This window comes from Nyctereutes procyonoides, unplaced genomic scaffold (genome assembly GCF_905146905.1).
Source record: "Nyctereutes procyonoides isolate TBG_1078 unplaced genomic scaffold, NYPRO_anot_genome, whole genome shotgun sequence".
Lineage (NCBI taxonomy): Eukaryota > Metazoa > Chordata > Mammalia > Carnivora > Canidae > Nyctereutes > Nyctereutes procyonoides.
The window spans coordinates 612,537-635,379 of record NW_026575119.1 but is presented as its reverse complement, the minus strand read 5'-3'; the positions used below and the strand labels follow the sequence as shown (position 1 = coordinate 635,379).

The following is a 22,843-nucleotide window of genomic DNA, read 5'->3' as shown; positions in this document are numbered from 1 at the left end:
TACTCCTGCCCTCAGCTAAAATGTCCTCTCCTGAGAAAAACCTTATGATTAGCCCAAGGAAACCCAGTAACAGTCACTATTTCATTACTATGGTAGATTCTTCACAGTAGTCAGCACTGTTTTAAACTATCTTATCTGGGGCAGCCTGGGTGGCTCAGCAGTTTAGTGCCTTCTTCAGCCCAGGGCATGATCCTGGAGTCCCGGGATCGAGTCCCATATCAGGCTCCCTGGCTGGAGACTGCTTGTCCCTCTGCCTGTGTCTCTGCCTCTCTGTGTGTGTCTCTCATGAATGAATGAATAAAATCTTATAAATAAACAAACAAATAAAATTATCTTGTCTGTTTCTTGTTTTTAGGTAAATTTCAGAGGGCAAGGACCTTGTAATTCTTGAACCAATAGGTATTTCTGGCACACAGGCTCATGCCTAGCACTTAGTAAACAACTGAATGTTTTTTAAACTGTTAAAACAAGCATGGTGCATACCCATCATGTGCCAACATTTGATTTCAAAAGTCTATTTCAAAGGTTGTTCTATTAATTTTTCAACCCAACACTTCTGAAATGCCACGTTAGTGCTAAATACTCAGGAAAACAAAATATTTGAAGTCCTGAACACCATCATAAAGCAGCAACAGTTTATATTTCTCAATAAAAGGGCCTGATGAGGGGATCCCTGGGTGGCTCTGCAGTTTAGTGCCTGCCTTCAGCTCAGGGCATGATCCTGGAGCCCCAGGATTGAGTCCTGCATCAGGCTCCCTGCACGGAACCTGCTTCTTCCTCTGCCTGTGTCTCTGCCTCTCTCTCTCTGTGTCTCTCATGACTAAACAAATAAAATCTAAAAAAATAAAAGGGCCTGATGAGAACAGCAATTTCTATTCACTGATTTGTCAGGCTTTTTTTTTTTTAAGTTCTAAACTCAATATACTAAATTCATATGCATTATCTCGGAATCCCTGTTTACCTGTAACTCTTAAGGCTGCTAATTTGAATCACTAACTGAACTCTACCTAGAAGTTTTAAATATCTTTTTATTTATTTATTTTTTTTAAATTTATTTATTTATGATAGTCACACACACAGAGAGAGAGAGAGGCAGAGACACAGGCAGAGGGAGAAGCAGGCTCCATGCACCGGGAGCCCGACGTGGGATTCGATCCCGGGTCTCCAGGATCGCGCCCTGGGCCAAAGGCAGGCGCCAAACCGCTGCGCCACCCAGGGATCCCCTAAATATCTTTTTAATGAAACCCATTTGTGTATTTTAAATTAGATGCTTTGCAAACAGATGTTCCAGTGATGGTCTTTTTTACAAACTTCAAAGACAGATATATGTTATATATTATTTTTACCTAGTCTTTATTTACTAATTAATGTCACTGTTTGAGTCCTGTATTAGAAAACTTATCACTTAAATTAAAAATGCTTGTAAGAACTAAAGGTATATACACGTATACGTCTTTGTTTTTTTTTAAAGACTATTTATTTATTCATGAGAGACAGAGAGAGAGGCAGAGAGAGAAGGGGGCTCCCCACAGAGACCCGATGTGGGACTCGATCCCAGAACCCCGGAACCATGCCCTGAGCCAAAGACATCCACTCAACCGCTGAGCCACCCAGGCATCCCCAATTATACATGATTTTAAAGAATACTCTGTTAGTAAGATTGTTAGTGCATTCTTGCTATTATTGCTTATAAACAATAAATATAAAAATTAATTAGTATAAAGTGCTTATACTAATTTTAAGATAACCTGAAATAAGAAATAAAGGCAAACAATCAAGATAAAATTGTTCAATATTTTTCTTCCTTTTACTGTTAGGGATCATTAAAAATTTCTTTGATCTGTGCATCTCAAAACTAAAAATCTTTTTTTTTTTTTTAATTCTATTTATTTGAGAGAGACAGAGCAAGAGAGAGAGAGAGAGAAAGAGCAAGTGTGTGTGCGAGACTCGAGTGGGGTTGGGGGCCTCCATCCCAGTGGTCTCTGAAAATTAGTTTGATATTTATGTCTGTTCAGTGCTTTAAACAATCCGTGTGCATTGAAAAATCAATTTTAATCACTCAAATGTATTTTAAACCAATGAACCTGGTAACTTTAAAGAAAAGTTTTCAGTTTTTAATTTAAAATGTCTCACTTCTGATTTTGGCCAAAGTTCATTATTATAAACATCACCTCTACCTACCTTTAATATAACCTTTTTCACGAACAGCTTGCAAAGTGGGGCGCCGTGTAAGAAACTTCTTTAAGTTTTTCTTGGTTTTTTTCTGTTCTGAAGAATCTATGCTAGACACTTTCATGGCTTAAGAGAAACAAATATAAAGCATTTCATAAAATAAAAACTTTTTGATAAAAATCTTCCACCTAGCTCTCAAAACATATTAATTGCATATGTAAAAATCATAGTTATAAATTCAGTTATTCTAAACTTTAATATAGTTTAATAGTATGTGAAGAATCAAGCTAACACAGACCCAATTTCAGAGTGATAAGCCACACAAAACAGTTCATTTTTATCACTAAACACTGACTACAAATTCTACCTTCTTTGGTAAATGTGCTACGACCCTGGTTATTCTAATTTATGTTCATTATTTCATAAATGATACTTCTTATCTCCTTTAACTATCAGTTTTAGAAGGTAAAATGACCAAAAAAAAAAATATCCAGAAAACATAAATTAAAAAGTCCCTATCTTGCAGTATCCTTACTGGACTAGGAGTCTAGAGAGATATACATCCATCACAATTACTTGTACTTTAAGCTGATAACACCTTGTCATAATTACCTCTGAACCAAGAATGGGACCACCTGAAAAATGTCCTACATTGCCATTAGTCTGATTTCTTCTTTGGTTACGATAAAGAAAAATCCAAAAAGTAAATTTCTTGAACTATATTTGAGGAAAGTTGAGAGCACAAACAATATATTAGTGAAGCATTAAGATAATCAAATTTTTGACGTGTTTACATGTCAGTGACAAGGTCAGTAATAGGCCTAACCTTCATTGGAATGTGAGAGAACAAAAGTAGAAACGATTTTCTAATGGTTCAGTTAATCCAAAGGCCAAAAATTCTCAGTTAAATGTGGACTTGTTAAAATATATTTAACAAGTTCAGAGCTACAGCTAATGGCCTATTTAACAGTGTAATTCACAAGAGGCCTGCATCAGAAAATACTCTTCTTAAATTGCTAGGTTTAGCTCATATATTTACATATATGTATTCATCTATATGTATATGAATGATGTGGAGATATGAATGTATGCAGCTGCACCTGCACAGACACATCCTAGTCCAGAGATGGTTGCCTGGTGTCCAGTGTGAGCTATGGTACATGTCCCATGACTTCCAACTTTACTTAAAGTATAAGATTCTACCTAGAATCTTAAACAGTAATTATATATTTTAAAATCAATATAGTTCAGCTTCCTGGATACCTCAATAGAAGTGCATTCTAATACACTTTTTTTTCTCTTAAAGGACCACATCATCTTAAAATTAATTAAATTCTGTATATGTGCATACAATGACGCTGAAAAATGACAAGGAGTTAACAAGGAGAGAGTACTCCTGAAACACTGAGACTGCAAGTATCTAACCTTATAATTTCCTGGTAACACTGGAGATTCCACTCAGCCTTTATGTGTTTAAAATATTTGAAAAGCTAAGAGAAAATGCTCACTCAAGCGACTAGCAAAACAGGTAAAGGATAACTTACGACGAAGTTTCTTAGGATCCTTATGGTCCTTCTCTTTATCATGCTTTTCTATTCCTGGGGACTCTGGTATCTCTTCTTCAATTGCTTCATCAGTTTCTACTGTCTATTGATTAGAGATTTCCCAAACACATATTACTTTTGAGATTATTTTCAATATGATAGCATAATTCTCAATATAATCAGTAACTGATCCTCCCAAATAATCTTAGGGAACCAATCAATATATAGCATATACGATTTAGATACTTGGTAAATCTTTAAAAATACTTTTTCCCCCTAGATAAGGGGAATTCATTAATTCTAAACTTCAAAAAAGAAAAAAATGCTGATAATTCACAGGATGATGGTTTTATATACTAATGATGAAGTTATCTTCCCACATGTAGATTAAATGCATAAGAATGACAGTAACAAGAGTTAAAAGGTCAGACTACAAGCTACAGTGAGGGAACATGATGAAGCTACATTCTGTGCTAACAGTATAAGATAAAGCTAACTAGTCAATGGCACATTACTTTTTCACACCAACAATCTTTTCAAATTATATTTTGTATCATAACTAGCAATCACACTCAGATTCATGGATGTTGGACATTTAAAGAAATCCTTGAGCTCATGTATAGCCTAATCAGTCATTTTTGCAGGTTTAAAAACTGAGTTCTCAAAGCTAAAAGCATTGCTTTGCCTTTCATACTGATGTCCTTATTCCACTTAGAACTTACTTTTGTGTATAGTGTTAGGAAAGGTTCTAATTTCTTCTTGGATATCCAGTTGACCCAGTACCATTTACTTTCAAGTTTATTCTTCCTTATTTTTCTACAGTGATATATGGCATGAAGTATCCAAAGATAGGTGGGTTTCTAGGTTCTTTATTCTGTTCCACTGGTCTGTAGATCTATCCCAGTACAGCATGTTGTATTAATTAATACAGAAGTCTTGATATCTGACAGATCAAGTCCTTCCACTTTCTTCTTCAAGAGTGTCTTGGATATTTTTACCCTTTATATTCCAGTATGAATTTTAGAATAAGCTTGCCAAGTTCCATCAGAAAACCTACTGGGATTTTGAATGAGATTCCAAAATCTCGTTTATAAGTTTATAAATCATTTGGAAGAATATTATATCTTTACATTATTGAATATTTTAATCCATGAACATAATATACTTACTTCTCATATAATTAGATTTTCTTCAATGTCTCTCAATAAAGTTTTGCAATTTTCCTTGCAGAAGTCTTGTGCATCTTTCTACACTTATTGTGCATATTTCTATAGTATCTTTTGCCACTTTGTAAACAGTATATATTTTAAATTTCACAGTCAACAATATGTTACTCTCTTTTCACTTGGCTGATTCCCTGATCCTACAGGCTTCGATTGAAAAATGAAACAAAACAAAACTAAACAAACAAAAAAACCCACTTTCTCTACAAGGCCTCCCCAGGCCTCTACACTAGGTTAGCCCCTACTTAAAGTTTTTATAAGAAGTTATATATCCCTCACCATCATAAGCTTCATCACATTTCAATGTACTAACTGCCAAGTTGTCTGTCTTCAGTGATCTATCTTTGGCTATAAACTTCACACAGAAAGGTATGGCACATGGTTGCATGCTCCTATGTATCTCCAGTGCATAAAACACTCCCACGATTGTTAAATGAATGCAGCCATACTTGCTTTCAAGGGATTAGGGATGGAGTATAGTAACTAGGGTTGAAAGCCCATATTGGGTAGAGTAAAAGGTACATTTGAGTAGATCGGGCTCAGGTTGTTGAATTTTAGTAAGAGTCATGGAAGGTTTGCTGAGCAGGAGAGGATTATACAGTTAACATTAGGAAGTTTCATACAGCAATGATATTAAGAATAGATTGGTGGTAGATAAGATGAAATAAGAAATACTGCTTAGGAAGGGACTCATCATACAAAGTCCTGATAGTGGTTTCAAGAATAAATGGAAAGGAAAAGACAAGATTCAGAAATATACAATATTACAAACTGCAAAAGAAGAGTATTTATATAGGTGGGTAGAAGGGGTGAAAAAGGAGGAAGAGTTAATACTGAAGATTGCAAATCTGGTTGTTTTCACTTGAGTGCATCATAAAAATTTTGGAGCTTAAAAGGGTACTTGGAGACAATCAAATCCAACATCTCTATTTTATAAGTGAAAAAATGAAACCCATATGATACCTCAGTAAGAGTCACAAATCTTATTAGTAAAGAGGCTTCACCTACAGTCTCTGAAAGATGGCTCAATCTCTACTAAAGCGTATGATTCCCAAGTTTTTTTTCAGTCTGTTCAGTTTATTATTTTTTTAATTTTTACAATGCAGCTTTTATTTTATTTTTTAATAAATTTATTTTTTATTGGTGTTCAATTTACCAACATACAGAATAACATCCAGTGCTCATCCTGCCAAGTGCCACCCCCCCCCCCAGTGCCTGTCACCCATTCACCACCACCCCCGCCCTCCTCCCCTTCCACCACCCCTAGTTCATTTCCCAGAGTTAGGAGTCTTTATGTTCTGTCTCCCTTTCTGATATTTCCCACACATTTCTTCTCCCTTCCCTTATATTCCCTTTCACTATTATTTATATTCGCCAAATGAATGAGCACATATAATGTTTGTCCTTCTCCGACTGACTTACTTCACTCAGCATAATACCCTCCAGTTCCATCCACGTCGAAGCAAATTGTGGGTATTTGTCGTTTCTAATGGCTGAGGAATATTCCATTGTATACATAGACCACAGCTTCTTTATCCATTCATCTTTTGATGGACACCGAGGCTCCTTCCACAGTTTGGCTATTGTGGACATGGCTGCTAGAAACATCGGGGTGCAGGTGTCCCGGCGTTTCATTGCATCTGAATCTTTGGTGTAAATCCCCAACAGTGCAATTGCTGGGTCGTAGGGCAGGTCTATTTTTAATTCTTGAGGAACCTCCACACAGTTTTCCAGAGTGGCTGTACCAGTTCACATTCCCACCAACAGTGTAAGAGGGTTCCCTTTTCTCCACATCCTCTCCAACATTTGTGGTTTCCTGCCTTGTTAATTTTCCCCATTCTCACTGGTGTGAGGTGGTATCTCATCGTGGTTTTGATTTGTATTTCCCTGATGGCAAGTGATGCAGAGCATTTTCTCATGTGCATGTTGGCCATGTCTATGTCTTCCTCTGTGAGATTTCTCTTCATGTCTTTTGCCCATTTCATGACTGGATTGTTTGTTTCTTTGGTGTTGAGTTTAATAAGTTCTTTATAGATCTCGGAAACTAGCCCTTTATCTGACATGTCATTTGCAAATATCTACTCCCATTCTGTAGGTTGTCTTTTAGTTTTGTTGACTGTATCCTTTGTTGTGCAAAAGCTTCTTATCTTGATGAAGTCCCAATAGTTCATTTTTGCTTTTGTTTCTTTTGCCTTCGTGGATGGATCTTGCAAGAAGTTACTGTGGCCGAGTTCAAAAAGGGTGTTGCCTGTGTTCTCCTCTAGGATTTTGATGGATTCTTGTCTCACATTTAGATCTTTCATCCATTTTGAGTTTATCTTTGTGTATGGTGTAAGAGAGTGGTCTAGTTTCATTCTTCTGCATGTGGATGTCCAAGCACTGTCTTTCTTCCAGTGGATAGTCTTTCCTCCTTTATCGAATATTAGTTGACCGTAAAGTTGAGGGTCCACTTCTGGGTTCTCTATTTTGTTCCATTGATCTATGTGTCTGTTTTTGTGCCAGTACCACAGTGTCTTGATGACCACAGCTTTGTAGTACCACCTGAAATCTGGCATTGTGATGCCCCAGATATGGTTTGTTTAGTTTAAAACCGTAACACACTCCCATAAGTATTCACTTTCCTTTTTGTCCATGACATATGACCCTTAATGAGAAGCCATGTCCCCATACACTGAGAAGGTAAGAATATAGTCCAAAAATATATAGTCCCTGTTTCTTCTTGCTCTAACACAGCTGCAGAATATAAATTTGAGATTCTTTTTGGTTGTTTTATATATATATATACACACACACAGACACACACACACACTACATAATGTAACATATTATGTACCTACCATATATACATATACATATATATATATTACTTGCGCGCGCGCGCGCACACACACACACACACACACACACACACACACACACACACACACGAGGAAATATACCAGGAACACGAGGGTACTGAACACCTACCTCCCTTTCTGGAGGATGGGGGAGAACTAAAACACCTCCAGCAGTAGCTAGAGGTGTCATGAGGAAAGAAAAAGTGTTCTTGAAGAGGCTACAGCTTCATTCACTTCATACCTTTACCTAGGTAGGACCTGTCTTCACCAAATAGTGCTATTCCCAACTCATTGGTCACTGAATATATACTATGTCTAAGAATGGTTTGTCCCTCTTCTCGAACTACTTCTTTTCGAATCTCATGTGAAAATTACTTAAACTCCACTAGTAGCCAATAATATATAACTGAGAATGTTAAATCAATCACCAGCCCCAAGGATCTGCTAAACTACCACTGACTTCCCTATCATCAAAATACATATTAAAAAAGTATTTTATCACAAATCAACTGGAAACTAGATGTGCAATAACCAATTAGAAAGCAGAAAAGAAAAATAGCCTTGAAGTGAAAAAATTTACCTAAGTCAAACACATACCTGATTATTGATAGTACTACTAAGAACTTTAAACCAATCATTAATAACAGTGTCATTATCAGACTGAATTAGCAGTTCTGTTCCTTGTCGGGTTTTCAGCTTTAGAGAAAAGGGGGGGGGGAGGAAAAGGATATGGTTAGTGCTTTCAACCAAGTAAATGAAAAATATATCTATTTTTTAAGATTGTATTTTTACTTTAAGGTAATCTCTAACACCTAATGTGGGGTTTGAACTCACAATCCCAAGATCCAGATTCACACAATCCACTAACTGTGCCAGCCAGGGGCCCCCAAATAAATGAATATATTTAAGCAAAAGTCCACAGACCAGCAGAAGACTAGATGCCATATAGTAAGTGACTAAAGGTCAACGCACAGCAATGGAATATCTTTTATTTTAATATAAAATAATCTCAGAGGAATTGCTTTATAAAACATGACATTTTTCTCACAAAAAATTCTCAATGAAAATCTAATAATTTAGATTCCCATATTCCATCACACAAATGCCATAAAACTTGCTGAAATCTAGTATACTGTATCATTAAAAAAATGAGTTCAAGTACCAAAGCTATGCATTTTCAACTAGAATTGAAACAAAATCCACTTGTAAAGAAAAAAATCTATATTTTTATGTAAATCTGAGGAATTGTTTTTCTCTCTCCAGTTAAAAAATAAATGTAGAAAAAAATATATGAAAGAGTTAAACTTTCATTATTTCCTACTTAATAGGCAAATAAATATAATGGCTTAGTACAAAGAGAAGGCACAGACGATAAATGTTACGTCACTTCTGGGCAAAAGCAGTAATAAATTGTGTCAAAATCATGAATTCAAGGACATTATGTATTATTCTACATGAAGGCAGTAACCAATTTATGTATCATCTCTTTGGTTCAAAGTTACTTGCACTTGATCGAGGAAATATTTTCAGGTGTTAGGAGAAAGCATTCCTCCTAATTTCTGTCTGGTAACTGTTTACCTTTTTCCTCGAGGAACATATGGCAATGTACCCAAACAACATTCTGAGACATATGCCTCAAACATAGTTCCTCAAACATAGTTCCTGAAGTAATGTTTAAAAAAGGTATTCTTCAAAAAAATTTTTTTTAAAAAACCAGTTCTATATTAATTTGGGAAATTCTGAATAACGTTAAACAAGATTCTTTCCTTCAAAAAGTCTCAGGGCTTTGACATCCCAGGGTGCTCTGATTTTCTAAGGAAAGAAAAACATCTGTACCACTGCCTAACTTATTCAACCATAGATTCGTTTTCACTCTGAAATCACTTATTGAAACTGTAAGGCTAAATCAGAAAACACTGATTTCCTTTCCTGTAGTTCTTTCAAGAGAGGGTGGGTCAAGCCAGTCAACCAATACTGAATATTCACTGCATATAAGATACTCTGTTAGGAGTTCTTTCTTAAAGATAAGGAAAATATAGTCTCTCTGCTTAAAAAAAAAAAAATCATCTAGTGGGATAATTTACAACAGATGATAACCTAAGGTACACTACATTAAATACTATTTTAAAAGCAGAAATTAAAAAGAATTATCAGTGTTGTGGGAGCATTTATGATGGGTCTTGGAAGATAGGTTAACACCTGACAAGCAGAGACTGCCGTGGGTCAGTACTAATAAAGAGTAAAAATCACAGGAGCAGGAAAACCTAGGTTTCACTTGGAAAACAGCAACTGCATTAATAAGACAGGATAGGGCTGACACATGAGGCTATAAAGGCAGGCTGGGATCTGGAAGACTGCTTGCAAATACAGTCTGAAAAATTCTTCCAATCTCTATATACAACCTTCTGTAATGTAATGCAACTTTTACTATGCCTTCATCAACAGGTGGGCTCTATCTAGTTCCCCACAACCCTGAAAACTCAGCTAGCTTTCTGACTTGCTTTAACCAATGGAATACACTGATGTGTGACTTTTAAATCTAAGCGGAAGTATAGTTTTCACCCTCACCCTCCTGGAACCTTGACACTGCCAATGTGAAGAAGCCGGGGGTAGTCTCCTTGAGAGTGAGAGATCTTATAAGAAAGGAGCCCTAGCATACTGCTGGCACCGACACCAGACATGTGAACTAGACCAACCAGGTGCAGGTAAGCCACTGAAGGGCTAAAAGCCTCATGAATGGTCCCACATTGAGATCAGAAGGATCACTCAGTTCAGCATAGGCCAAACTGAACAAACAAAACTGTTCTTTTCCTAAGCTACTAAATCCTGAAATGGTCTGATATGCAGTAATAAATAACTGATACAGAATCATATATTACTAGGGGAGGGTTACTTATTTGAGAGAGAATGAGAAAGAAAGAGAGAGAGAACAAGCAGGGAGGGGGCCAAGGAAGAGGGAGAAGCAGACTCCCCACTCTGAGCAGGGAGCCTGACATGGGACTTGAACCCTGGACCCTGGAGATCATGACCTCAGCCAAAGGCAGACACTTAATGGACTGAGCCACCCAGGCACCCCTACTGGGAGAGATTTTTAATGACCAAATGGAAAGATTTCAATTTATTTTTCAACACTAGATTTAGTAGATAAAGGAAACCACACCCTTTTTACCACTGGTAGGGGAAAGGCAAGGCTGCGGAACAAATACTTGTGATCTATAATCTAAGATCCAATGATTTACACAAATGAAGCCGGCTCTTTATGCCAGTTTTTTTTTAACCTTAAATTATGATACTAAACTGACTTAATTTTGTCCTAATCGGTCACATTGAAATACAGCTCAAAAGAACTCATAAAAAAGAACATCCAATTACTATGGTTAAGAATTTGGGGGCACCTGGGTGGCTCAGTGGTTAAGCATCTGCCTTTGGCTCAGGTCATGATCCCAGGGTCTTGGGATCGAGTGCCGCATTGGGAGCCTGTTTTCCCCCTGCCTATGTCTCTGCCTCTGTGTGTCTCTCATGAATAAATAAAATCTTTATAAGAAGAAAAAAGAATGTGAATTATACTTAGAAAACAAACGTATTACCTCAAACACATTCTTTTTACTGGATTTATCCTTCGAAGCCATCTCTACCGTTGCCCCCTTAAGGTCCACTGTGAACTCTGGCTTGGACTGATTGCTCCCAAACTTCATTTTAGAAAAAAAGGGAAAATCTTTGTGATATTCATCAGAAACAGAAATAATTAAGACCAATTTTACATTATTAACAATAAACCAAATAGGTGATTACCTCAAATCTTTGTCTTTATCATAAAATAGCAATTCCTACTTTAAAATTGAAATGTCTCTAATAGATAAATATATCATTCATAGAAGAGGAAATAAAATGGCTCAACTTCCATCTTCGTAAGAAAAATATAAAAGCCACACTAAAATCTTTTTTCACCCATCAGTGTAGGAAAAAAATATTCCAGAAGTTAGACGAAAAACTATGTTTTTTATAGAATAACAGGCCTTCATATGCAAGTGGAGTATAAACTGGAACAATGCCTAGAAAGGGAAAATTGGTAACACTGTATTTGCAAATTTACAAACACGTGTATCATTTGGCTTTAGCAATTCCATTTCTTGGAATTAATCCTAGACTATATGACTAGGTAAAATGATGTGTTCAAAAAGGTAAGGCAATATTCTTACATACATATAAAAAATATCTGGAAGATATCAAGTGCTTTTCCACCTAATAAACTTTCTCTAAACCTGATTCTGTGCTTTCAAGAGTTATTTCCTTATCGACAATTTATGCTGTCAACAACAGTAACCTGTAAAAACAGAAAACTCTAAGTCCCATATTCTTTCATTCAGCCTTTGTTAGAAATTATAACTAGAGCCAGATGCTATAAAGCCTCAGCAACTTAATAGGGTACTGTGAAAAGAAAAGGAAGACAGCTGACAAGGGTGGTTTGAAAAGAAAAAGCACTTAGCTAGCTATTATATTTTGTTAACCTGATAAGGAAAAGATTAGTAAGTAGCAGAAAATTCATGTTAAATATAGACTTACACTCCATCTTGCCTTCATTAAGTTAAATTTTTGCTTAGTCTGTTAACTAAGAATAGAAAATAGCATTCCTATTTACTGAAAGATTTATAGGTTTTAAAATCCTTAAGGGCTAATGAATTGTAATCTTAAGGTCAAAGATCTGTTACAGGAAATTTCATTTCTTAAAGCATTTTCTAGTCAAATTATGTTTGTCATTGGAAATAGAACTTACCCAACAACCTGGTGATATTTTATGCACTATTCATAATGTAACTACTCAGTAACTTCACATTTAATAAATGGGTTGAACCAGTGAGAATGGGGAAAATTAACACGGCAGGAAACCACAAATGTTGGAGAGGATGTGGAGAAAAGGGAACCCTCTTACACTGTTGGTGGGAATGTGAACTGGTGCAGCCACTCTGGAAAACTGTGTGGAGGTTCCTCAAAGAGTTAAAAATAGAGCTGCCCTACGACCCAGCAATTGCACTGTTGGGGATTTACCCCAAAGATAGAGATGCAATGAAACGCCGGGACACCTGCACCCCGATGTTTCTAGCAGCAATGTCCACAATAGCCAAACTGTGGAAGGAGCCTCGGTGTCCATCGAAAGATGAATGGATAAAGAAGATGTGGTTTATGTATCCAATGGAATATTCCTCAGCCATTAGAAACGACAAATACCCACCATTTGCTTCGACGTGGATGGAACTGGAGGGTATTATGCTGAGTGAAATAAGTCAGTCGGAGAAGGACAAACATTATATGGTCTCATTCATTTGGGGAATATAAATAATAGTGAAAGGGAATAAAAGGGAAGGGAGAAGAAATGGGTAGGAAATATCAGAAAGGGAGACAGAACATAAAGACTCCTAACTCTGGGAAATGAACTAGGGGTGGTGGAAGGGCAGGAGGGCAGGGGGTGGGGGTGAATGGGTGACAGGCACTGGTGGGGGCACTTGACAGGATGAGCACTGGGTATTATTCTGTATGTTGGCAAATTGGACACCAATAAAAAATAAATTATTAAAAAAATAAATAAATGGGTTGACTTCATCTTTTCAGCTAGCAACATGGACTTAAACAATGCACTTGTTATAACAAAACAGTATTTAGGAAATTATATTCAACTTATTAGTGGAATCAAAACAAAGTTTAGGTATTATATGAAATTTTTATTAGTGGAATCATAATAACAATCACAAAAATTTTAACTATTCTATGGTCTAGGTCTTAAGTACCTTTTGTCATTTAAAAGACATTTCATTAACCATATAGCTACAACAAGGCAAAGATAACATCCTGAGTAAATGGTATATCTCAAAAGTTATAAAACTTAAATGTGCACATTTAGTCGCATGATAAAAATCAATGTGCTTAACTGGTCATCACATGCTTTGAAATGGTTTGCCTAAGATACAAATAACAAACCAAGTATGACAAAGTAACCAAATACAATGACCAGGCATGGAATGCTGGTAAAAATGCATTCAATATGGTTGGCAAAATTTTGTGTTTGTTATTTGTCCTTTTACAAACTCTGGTCCCATGTTATCATACATCCCTCCATATATCTGGGGCAAAGAAAATGAAATTACTGTAGCAAAGGGCATGCAACAAGAACACATACAGTGACAGCTGAAACAGGGTCAGATTTCACATATGCAGGCCAATGACTGACAGAATTTTTCCAAGAAGAAAGCAGCAAAAGCAAGAGCTCAGAGACTAAGCCCTGTTGGCAGAATGAGTTGATGGAGAAAGGGAAGAAAATGATGTCATAATAATGCACAATGGCAAAATGACACGTGAGAAAAGCATATGGAACAAATTACAACAAAAATACAATTCTACAAGCAGACACAACACAAAGTTTAACCTCCAAATATTTTTGTAAAGGCCCTAGCATTTATATCTCACAATATTTTCTAACTCTCTTACTACATAAATCATGTTTTATTTTTAAGGTGAATGTTTTTGATTACACTAAACAGACTGGTCTTAGATAGGTCAGGTCTTACAATAGAAGACCTGAGGAGTACTAAATACAGTGTACCTCTGGCCCACTGCCACCTTGTTCAGCCCTCTCCTCAGAAATCCCTGAGCTTCCTCCTTGTGACCTGCCAGGCAATGTCCTCTGGTATCCTTTTCTTAAGTCCTCTCTTGGGAGTGGCCCCTACATTCCCCTTCCTCTAGGGCAGTGGTTCTCAACCACAGGCAATCTAGGGGACACCTGACAATGTCTAGAGACATACATGTAGTTGTCACAACTGGAGGTGGGGATGCTACTGTCTTCTGCTAAATACCATACCATTTATAGGAGAGCCCCTATGACACAATTATCTAGCCCCAAAAGAGACAAATTTTAGAAATTTAAAGGAATGTCTAAGTAAATTCAAATAATTAGAGATATATGTGGGGTGATTTTTGTTAACACTCCAGAATATGATGAATGGTATCTGAAAGGGAGCACAAGGTCATGTCATATTGTCACTGTGCCCTTCTTGGTCTTCTCCATTACAGTAGAAGCCATGAAGACAAAGACTATGTTACTTACTTCTAAATTGGAAAACTTAACACAATGCCTGGAACAAAACAGGCTTTTATGTCTGTTGCACCAACTAGGTGAAATGAAGAAAAAAGCATGTATAATCTATAATTTAGGCTACTGATATCACAATCCTGTGTAATATTGTACAGAAAACACTGGAATGTGTCCAGCCTAAAGGAGAAAGGAAGGCTCACTGGATGATCAACAGCATCCACGTAAAATTTATCTCATATAGTGGAGTTGCGTACTGCATATGTATATTGTTTACTCAACATTAACTATCCATAGAACCAAAACTAAATACAAAGTGCAAATTATGTAAAAACAAAAACAAAAAACAACTTCAAACAGTGTGGGTGACTTTACTCAGCCTTTAGTCAATGAGTATATGCTCTGGAGTGAGCAAAAGATGTGAATCTGATCTTTCTTCAAGTGGATCTAGGTATAGGTTTTTGCACTAAGTGTGAAAACTAATTTTTAAAGAACCAAACGTCTGTAACATGGCCCCTTAACATAAACCAAACAACAACAACGATAACATACATCATCAAATTCAACTGGAGGAAAAGCAATCTCTTCCAACCTTAAAGGCAAAAACTGGCTCTGCTACAGACCAACTTCTACTAATACCACCTTCCTAAGGAGATACTCAAGGGTAATTTTCACTATAGCTGATTTTTGTCTTTTTGGCTTATATACTAGCCTTAGAATCTCATCCTCAGGTAAGGTGTGATTTCATTATACAAACAGGATACATTTTACCTACAACAAATCTATTTGGTGGCTGAGTATAGAAACAAAACTATGGTGTTGTTGTTGTTGTTGTTGTTTTCAATTCCTTTTTAACAGTTGCTTTAACAGAATTAAGAAGCCTCTTACATAATTACCAATTTTTAATATTTATGAATGTTGTATAATGCCAAAATACATTATACACATTTGCACACTTATGTGAATAATCTTACTTGCTTTTATTTGACCATTTAGTTTTCAATCCTTTCATAGGTGTTACATACAAAAAGATAAAGCAAGACAGTCATCTTTAAATTTGCCATAAAACAAAAATTAAGAATTGATTGTACAACCAAGCATGTTATATCTCTTGTCACAACTGTTTAGTTTTTATTGAGACTATAAATACAGTAGAAGTATTTTTATTTAATTATACTAATCTGAAATGACAATATACTGTATTATTCATAATATGTTAGTAAAATTTCATTTAAGGACAAAAATTCAAATAGCAAATCCCTATAATTAAAATTCATTAAGAAATCTGCAATTTCAAAATTGGCTAGCTCAGTGAATTTTAAACTATGCTTCCGCTATTGCCACATGGTAACACAGTGACACAACTTTGGCTGATAAACAGAAATACCTCACAGGATTTGTCAGGATTAGATTTAATTATGAGTTCTGAATTATGTAAGATCTTCAAGAGAAAAACCTTAAATAAAATGCAACCAGCCTTAGGTACTAACAATCACATGCTGATGTACTCACTGAAAATTTTTATTTTAAAAAGAAGTTTTTTGTTTTCTTTTAAAAGCATACAAGTCTGCCTACCTAAATGATGCCTCTTACCACAATGCTCTTTTATTGGTATACACCACAACCTCTGATCTTTAAGCATCAGAAATTACAAAAAAAAATGACCATTATCCAGCTTTTTAAAAGATTACGTATTAATCTCTGCTTCTCCATTCCTCTTAATTCATTTCCTACACTCAATTTCAAATAAAAGTTGAGCCATAAGTAGGAAGAAGAAATAACTGCATAACCCTGTAGAAATGCAGTAACACAAACAAAAAGTATCACATGCTTTACCTCAGGGGGAAAAAAAGGAGAAACACATAATTATCAATTTACTTTAAGGTAAGTGAAACTAAAATTTCAATCTTTAAATATGGAAAGTATATCACAGGTCAGTTCCACTGTATTGACTAAACAATGAAGCAAATCAAAGGAGTGGTAAGGCAAACAGAAAAAGTATCTAGAATGTTCATTTTTAGTCCCAATCAAGAAGATTTTGGGGTTGCCATACCAAAAGTATTTGTGGACAAACATGCTCTGTGACATTTCTGGTTCTGAAGATTGTTAAATGGCTGCATTATAAACATAGATGAGTAGAATCTGCTTGAATTTTAAAAATGGATTTCTTTTTCATCAAATATAAGGTCCATAGGTCCTGCTAATTTTAAAGACATTCAGTAAATGTAAGAAAATATTGGCTAAGGTAGGAGATAAAGCAGACTAAAGACATTAGATTGATTTCATTTTAAATTTTATTTAAGCACTGACCTTTCAAACTTAATCACAAAAATTTTTGGAAATATCTAGAGCATAGACTCTGGAGACAACCGCCACCTAGATCTGCCACTTACTAGCTAAGTATACAACCTTCAGCAAGATTCTTAACTGTTTTATACCTCATTTTCTCAACTATAAAAGGGGTAGAGGGGATGATAAACTTCTGCCCTGATACAGTACCTGATACATAGTAAACATTCAAAAAGTGTAGCTATTATATGTCACAAATTGTAATTTTTATAGTATTTGTATTACACATTAACTGAAGAGTAACAATAGTAAACACTGAGATATACAAAACACTTCCAAATCCCACAAGTAGGAACCCCTGTCTGGCTCAGAGGTTTAGCACCTGCTTTTGGCCCAGGGCATGATCCTGGAATCCGGGGATCGAGTCCCACATTGGGCTCCCTGCATGGAGCCTGCTCTCCCTCTGCCTCTATCTCTCCCTCTCTCTCCCTCTCCATGTCTCTCATGATTAAATGGATAAAATCTTAAAAAAAAAAAAAAATCCCACAAGTAATGGGACATTTATTCTTCTAAAAGCTGGCTGACCTTATATATAGATATGTACACCTGAATCACTGATTAGTATCCAAAGATCAGATCACAGTTCAAGGTGGGGCTTGACATATTTCTGCTTATTTTCTGACTAAATATCTGAATCAGCTAATTCACAAGCACAAGAAAGCTTTATAGGTGTCCCCTGCTTTTTAAAAGTTCACATTACACCACTTTGCTTTCACAAAAGACATACATTAGTACCTGTTTTGCTAACCAAAACAAAGATGAGTCGTTTTTACTTTTATTAAAAAAGGTAAAAATGGTGGCAGAACATGAGACTCCTAACTCTGGGAAATGAAAAAGGGGTAGTAGAAGGGGGGGGGGTTGGAGTTACTGGGTGATGGGCACTGAGGGGGGCACTTGACGGGATGAGCACTGGGTGATATGCTATATGTTGGCAAATTGAACTCCAATAAAAAAAATTAAAAATAAAAATAAAAAAGGTAAAAGTGAGAAGAGTGTTCAATGTTTGTTGTGCAGTGAACAATTATGAGGACAGTTCGCACCCTGAGCCACCAAAGTGGCCTGCCAAGCTCCTTCTCAGGAAACCACACTCTTGCATGTTAGCATCAATGTACCATAGTTTTGACTGTGTGAGCATCTGTATTTTTGCTCCTTTGTACATCCAGTAGGGAGATATATCCTAAGGTATCAGAAAAGCCCAAAAGAGATTTTTTTTTGTGGGGGGAGAGGCCGTTTAGAATTCTCAAAAATTTTTCCATATAAATTAATGGTAATTTACAAGGGTTCATAGAAGCATTCTGCTTTCGGACAGCAGGGGAAACTTGTAATATCCTGGAGCTGAATTAAGAGAGATATTTTGTTCTAGAATGTCCAAGTAGTAAGCCCACCTTTCAGTTCAATAGATAAAACAGACTGTTGATTTTATTAATACAACTAATCAGATTTCTAATTAGCCCTCCTCTTTGGTTACAAGTCAAAACACATCTTTTATAAACTTTACTTTTATTTGCACACCAGCTGTGGCTAGAACTCTGAAATACTTCACAAAATTTAGGTGCACAACTATCCACATAATTTAAATTTGTAAATCCTTCAAAGAGAAGAAATACTTACCCAACTTGTGCTGCTTCCTTGAGTTTTGGTGAAGAGTAAAGAGGAACCTTGTAATACGGCCCAAGAAGACAACCAGTTCTTTCTGTAATTATAAAGACAACCAACTAAAGCTCTGCTATTCAGTTTTTCCAACCAAACTGAAAAATTACATATAACCTAGTTATCAATGTTGTCCACAATTTACATTCATTATTGACATTCTCACTGTTTTTACTGAGGACATAATGCTAACAGAATTACATTCATTTTATGGTTCCAAACTGACCATCAAGGCCCCCAAACAAATGAAGCTAATAGAGATATATTATTAGAATAATTATATACATAATTATGTCCACATGGTAATCCAGCACATTGACAATCAAAGGTACCAATTTATTTTGAAGTAGCATTACTTGAACTCTGTATCTGGCAAGAATTATTCATGATTAAAAACTAAGCAAACATGTTCACCTCACCTAATTCTTTTTTTTTTTAATTTTTTTTTAAATTTATGATAGTCACAGAGAGAGAGAGAGAGAGACAGACAGACAGACTCAGGCAGAGGGAGAAGCAGGCTCCATGCACCGGGACCCCGACGTGGGATTCGATCCCAGGTCTCCAGGATTGCGCCCTGGGCCAAAGGCAGGCGCTAAACCTGCTGCGCCACCCAGGGATCCTTCACCTAATTCTTTATAGATACAAATTACTTTGTTTCTTGGCTATCTCCCTTCCCCTAATAAGGCTACACTAGGTAAGTGGTAGACACTAGGTACAACCAGTAGATACTAGGTACAATAAATTACATACTCAATGATCACTGGGGTTACTAAGATGAGGGTTTTTTTTATTGTCATAAATTACAAAATCAACACATATATATCAAAACTCTAAATATAAAAATGTATAAAGATGAAGGTTCCCCATTTCTTCTCCTTCAATCCACATTCCAGAGACAACCAACAATTACTTTATAAGGGAATTCAACTGTTGACAGGCTAAAATGTCAAATATGTCTACTACAAATTTATTAAGGCCTACCTTTACTGCCAAACATACCGACAGTTTTTGAAAACTCTAAAGGCACTCAAAAGGTTTATTCTCTATTTTCAGAATGTAGAATTTAATATCAATTAGACCTATCTTATTATTTTATGTATACTTGAACTTCATGGATTAAAAGTGAAATTAAGTTTACTTCTATTGAGTTTCTATTTTTCCTTTTATTTCCTATTGATTTTGCTTATGGTTGTTACTGCTACTTATTTGGTGAATGGCTATTCCTAATGATTAGATCTTTATTGTAGATTTATCCACAGTTTTTACCATTTTAAGTCCCCATCTTATGGCACTTAATGCTTTTCCCCTGAAGTGAACAGTCTAAGATCCCTATTCTTGGGACACCTGGGTGGCTCAGTGGTTGAGTGTCTAAAAGATTTATTTATTCATGAGACACACACACACACATACACACACACACACACACACAGAGACAGAGAGAGACAGAGAGAGACAGAGAGAGAGAGGCAGAGACACAGGCAGAGGGAGAAGCAGACTCCCGCAAGAAGCCCGATGTGGGACTTGATCCTGGATCCCAGGATCACATCCTGAGCCGAAGGCAGACGCTCAACCACTGAGCCACCCAGGTGTCCCAAGAAGGGATTTATTTTTATTTGGAAGTTTATTTTATACTCAATCTTCTATTTCTATAGAGAGTATCTACTAACTCCCTCCTCTGAAAAAATAGTAAAATCAATATATTTCCACTTTAAATAAACTTTTTGAATTTAATTTTCAAAACTAGAAAAACTGTAGAACTAGTAATTATACCGAAGAATATTGGATATTTGAATACTGAATTAACAGTAGTTGCCCCAAAGACTGAAGCACTCGTATAATGGAGTTACGAACAGAATTAGTCACATTTTTTCCCTGGAAAATAAAAATGACTGATGGTTACACTATGGTTATTTACAGTTGAGTATTTGGCAGGTAGATATTATCTCAAAAATAAATGAATTGAGTCTGTCATTTAAAGGACAGTATTTGTTGACAAAAAAAATTGAAGCTTTCAAAGGGAAAGCAGAATTTTGGAAAACCTAGCATATCTGCCACTGTGAGGTTGACAATTTTCCAATATCTAATGACTTTTCTGATGATGTTACTGATCTGTTAATTCTTTTTAAGATTTTATTTATTTATTAATGAGAGAGAGAGAGAGAGAGAGAGATGCAGAGACACAGGCAGAGGGAGAAGCAGGCTCCACTGAAGGGAGCCTGATGTGGGACTCGATCCCTGGTCTCCGGGATCAGGCCCTGGGCTGAAGGTGGCATTAAACCACTGAGCCACCTGGGCTGCCCTGATCTGTTAATTCTTTGATATTATAAGTTATGTCAATATTTGAAGAGTCAGCAAACTTATTGACCAGTATTTTCCGAATCATTTACAAGATGCTAAAAAATTGTGTACAGGTAAGGAGTCCAAAATGCAACACAAACCAATTGATTTTGATGTAACTAAATATGAAAAGTTCACAACAGGTTTTCAGTTTTAACTCATGGGGTTTTGGTGTAGCAGAAAAATATACACAATTATTGAAGAAGAATATTAAAATACTCCTCCCTTTTCCAACTTTATATATGAAAGGGAGGGAGGATTCTCTTCATATACTTCAGCCAAAATAATGTGTCACAACAGACTGTCTGCCAATAGATATGAGAACCTACCTGTTTTCCATAAAGCAAATATTAAGGATTTGCAAAAACGTGAAACAATGCCACACTTCTCACAGAAATTTTTTGTATTGGAAATACAGGGACTTTTCTTCATAAAAATGTTACTCATGTTAACACATAATGGATTATTTAAGAATTAAAAAACTTAAAAAAAGAATTAAAAAACTTAAAATGTCTCAGTTTTAATTTCTCAAATCTATAGCTATAAACTACATAGACAAAAGTTTTTGCAGTAATAAATAATTTGTAAGAGTTTAAAGGGGTCTTCAGATCAAACTGTTCGAGAACCACTGATATACAGGAAATTTAAAAACTATTTTGCTCAACTCTACATAAATAAATTTGAAGATGAGAAAATGGATGATATTCTTAGGAAAACATAAATCACCAAAAGTTTTCCAAAAGAAATAGAAAAACTAATTACCACAAACAAAACAAAACAAAAACAAAAACCATGACAGCAATGAAAACAGAGAAAGTAGCCAAAGAACTATCTGCACTACATATGCCCAGAAAGGGAGAAAAAGGAAAAAGACCGATCCTGTTCACAAGAGACTTCACCCAAGAAACAATTTAAGGAACAAATAAGTACAGTATTTGTAAAGCTTTTTCAGAGCACTTAAAAGAAAACTTCTAAGTACTAAAATGTGACAAAGACAGTTCAATTAAAGTAAATCTTAAAAACTCAACTATAGGGATGCCTGGGTGGCTCAGCAGTTGAGTGTCTGTCTTTGGCTCAGGGCATGATCCCAGAGTCCTGGGATTGAGTCCCACACTGGGCTCCCTGCATGGACCCTGCTTCTCCCTCTGCCTACATCTCTGTCTCTCTGTGTCTCTCATGAATAAATAAATAAAATCTTTAAAAAAACAAAACAAAACAAAAAACCCTCAACTATATGTAAATTTTAAACTCTTCTTGACAACAGACTGATCTCTGTTGACTATAAACTCATAGCATTTTAGCAGGTCTTAAAAACTAGGGAAAATCCAACTTGCTTACAATGAGTTAATCTCCTTAATTCATTAGAGGTACTACACATTAACTAAAAAAGTCAACAATCCCATAGGCAAAGAGGATGAACACACAATTCAACAACAAAAAAAGACACACAAATGATTAAGATACATTCTAACACACTAAAAAGTAATACGAATTAAAAAGATCATTTCTCTCTAATTTCTATTAGCAAAGATAAAAAAAATGGATAACATATTGAACTGGCAAAGGTGTGGAGAAATCCACTGCTATTACTACGAATCGATTCAATGCCTCAGTGTATAATTTGGAACACTATCAAAATGACTATTGCAT

The 22,843-nt window shown here is 35.9% G+C and overlaps 1 protein-coding gene across 7 annotated transcripts in view; it reads right to left on the bottom strand.

Annotated features, from left to right (window-relative positions):
* ARHGAP12 (Rho GTPase activating protein 12) overlaps positions 1-22,843 on the bottom strand; it is a 123,246-nt gene that overhangs the window by 4,954 nt on the left and 95,449 nt on the right. For all 7 annotated transcript variants that reach the window (XM_055334497.1, XM_055334496.1, XM_055334498.1 and 4 more), the window contains 5 exons: positions 18,818-18,899; positions 11,364-11,465; positions 8,374-8,472; positions 3,717-3,819; positions 2,182-2,298 (listed from right to left, as the gene is read on the bottom strand). In XM_055334497.1, the coding sequence (XP_055190472.1) occupies positions 2,182-2,298; positions 3,717-3,819; positions 8,374-8,472; positions 11,364-11,465; positions 18,818-18,899 (503 nt within the window). The remainder of the gene's footprint in view (positions 1-2,181; positions 2,299-3,716; positions 3,820-8,373; positions 8,473-11,363; positions 11,466-18,817; positions 18,900-22,843) is intronic.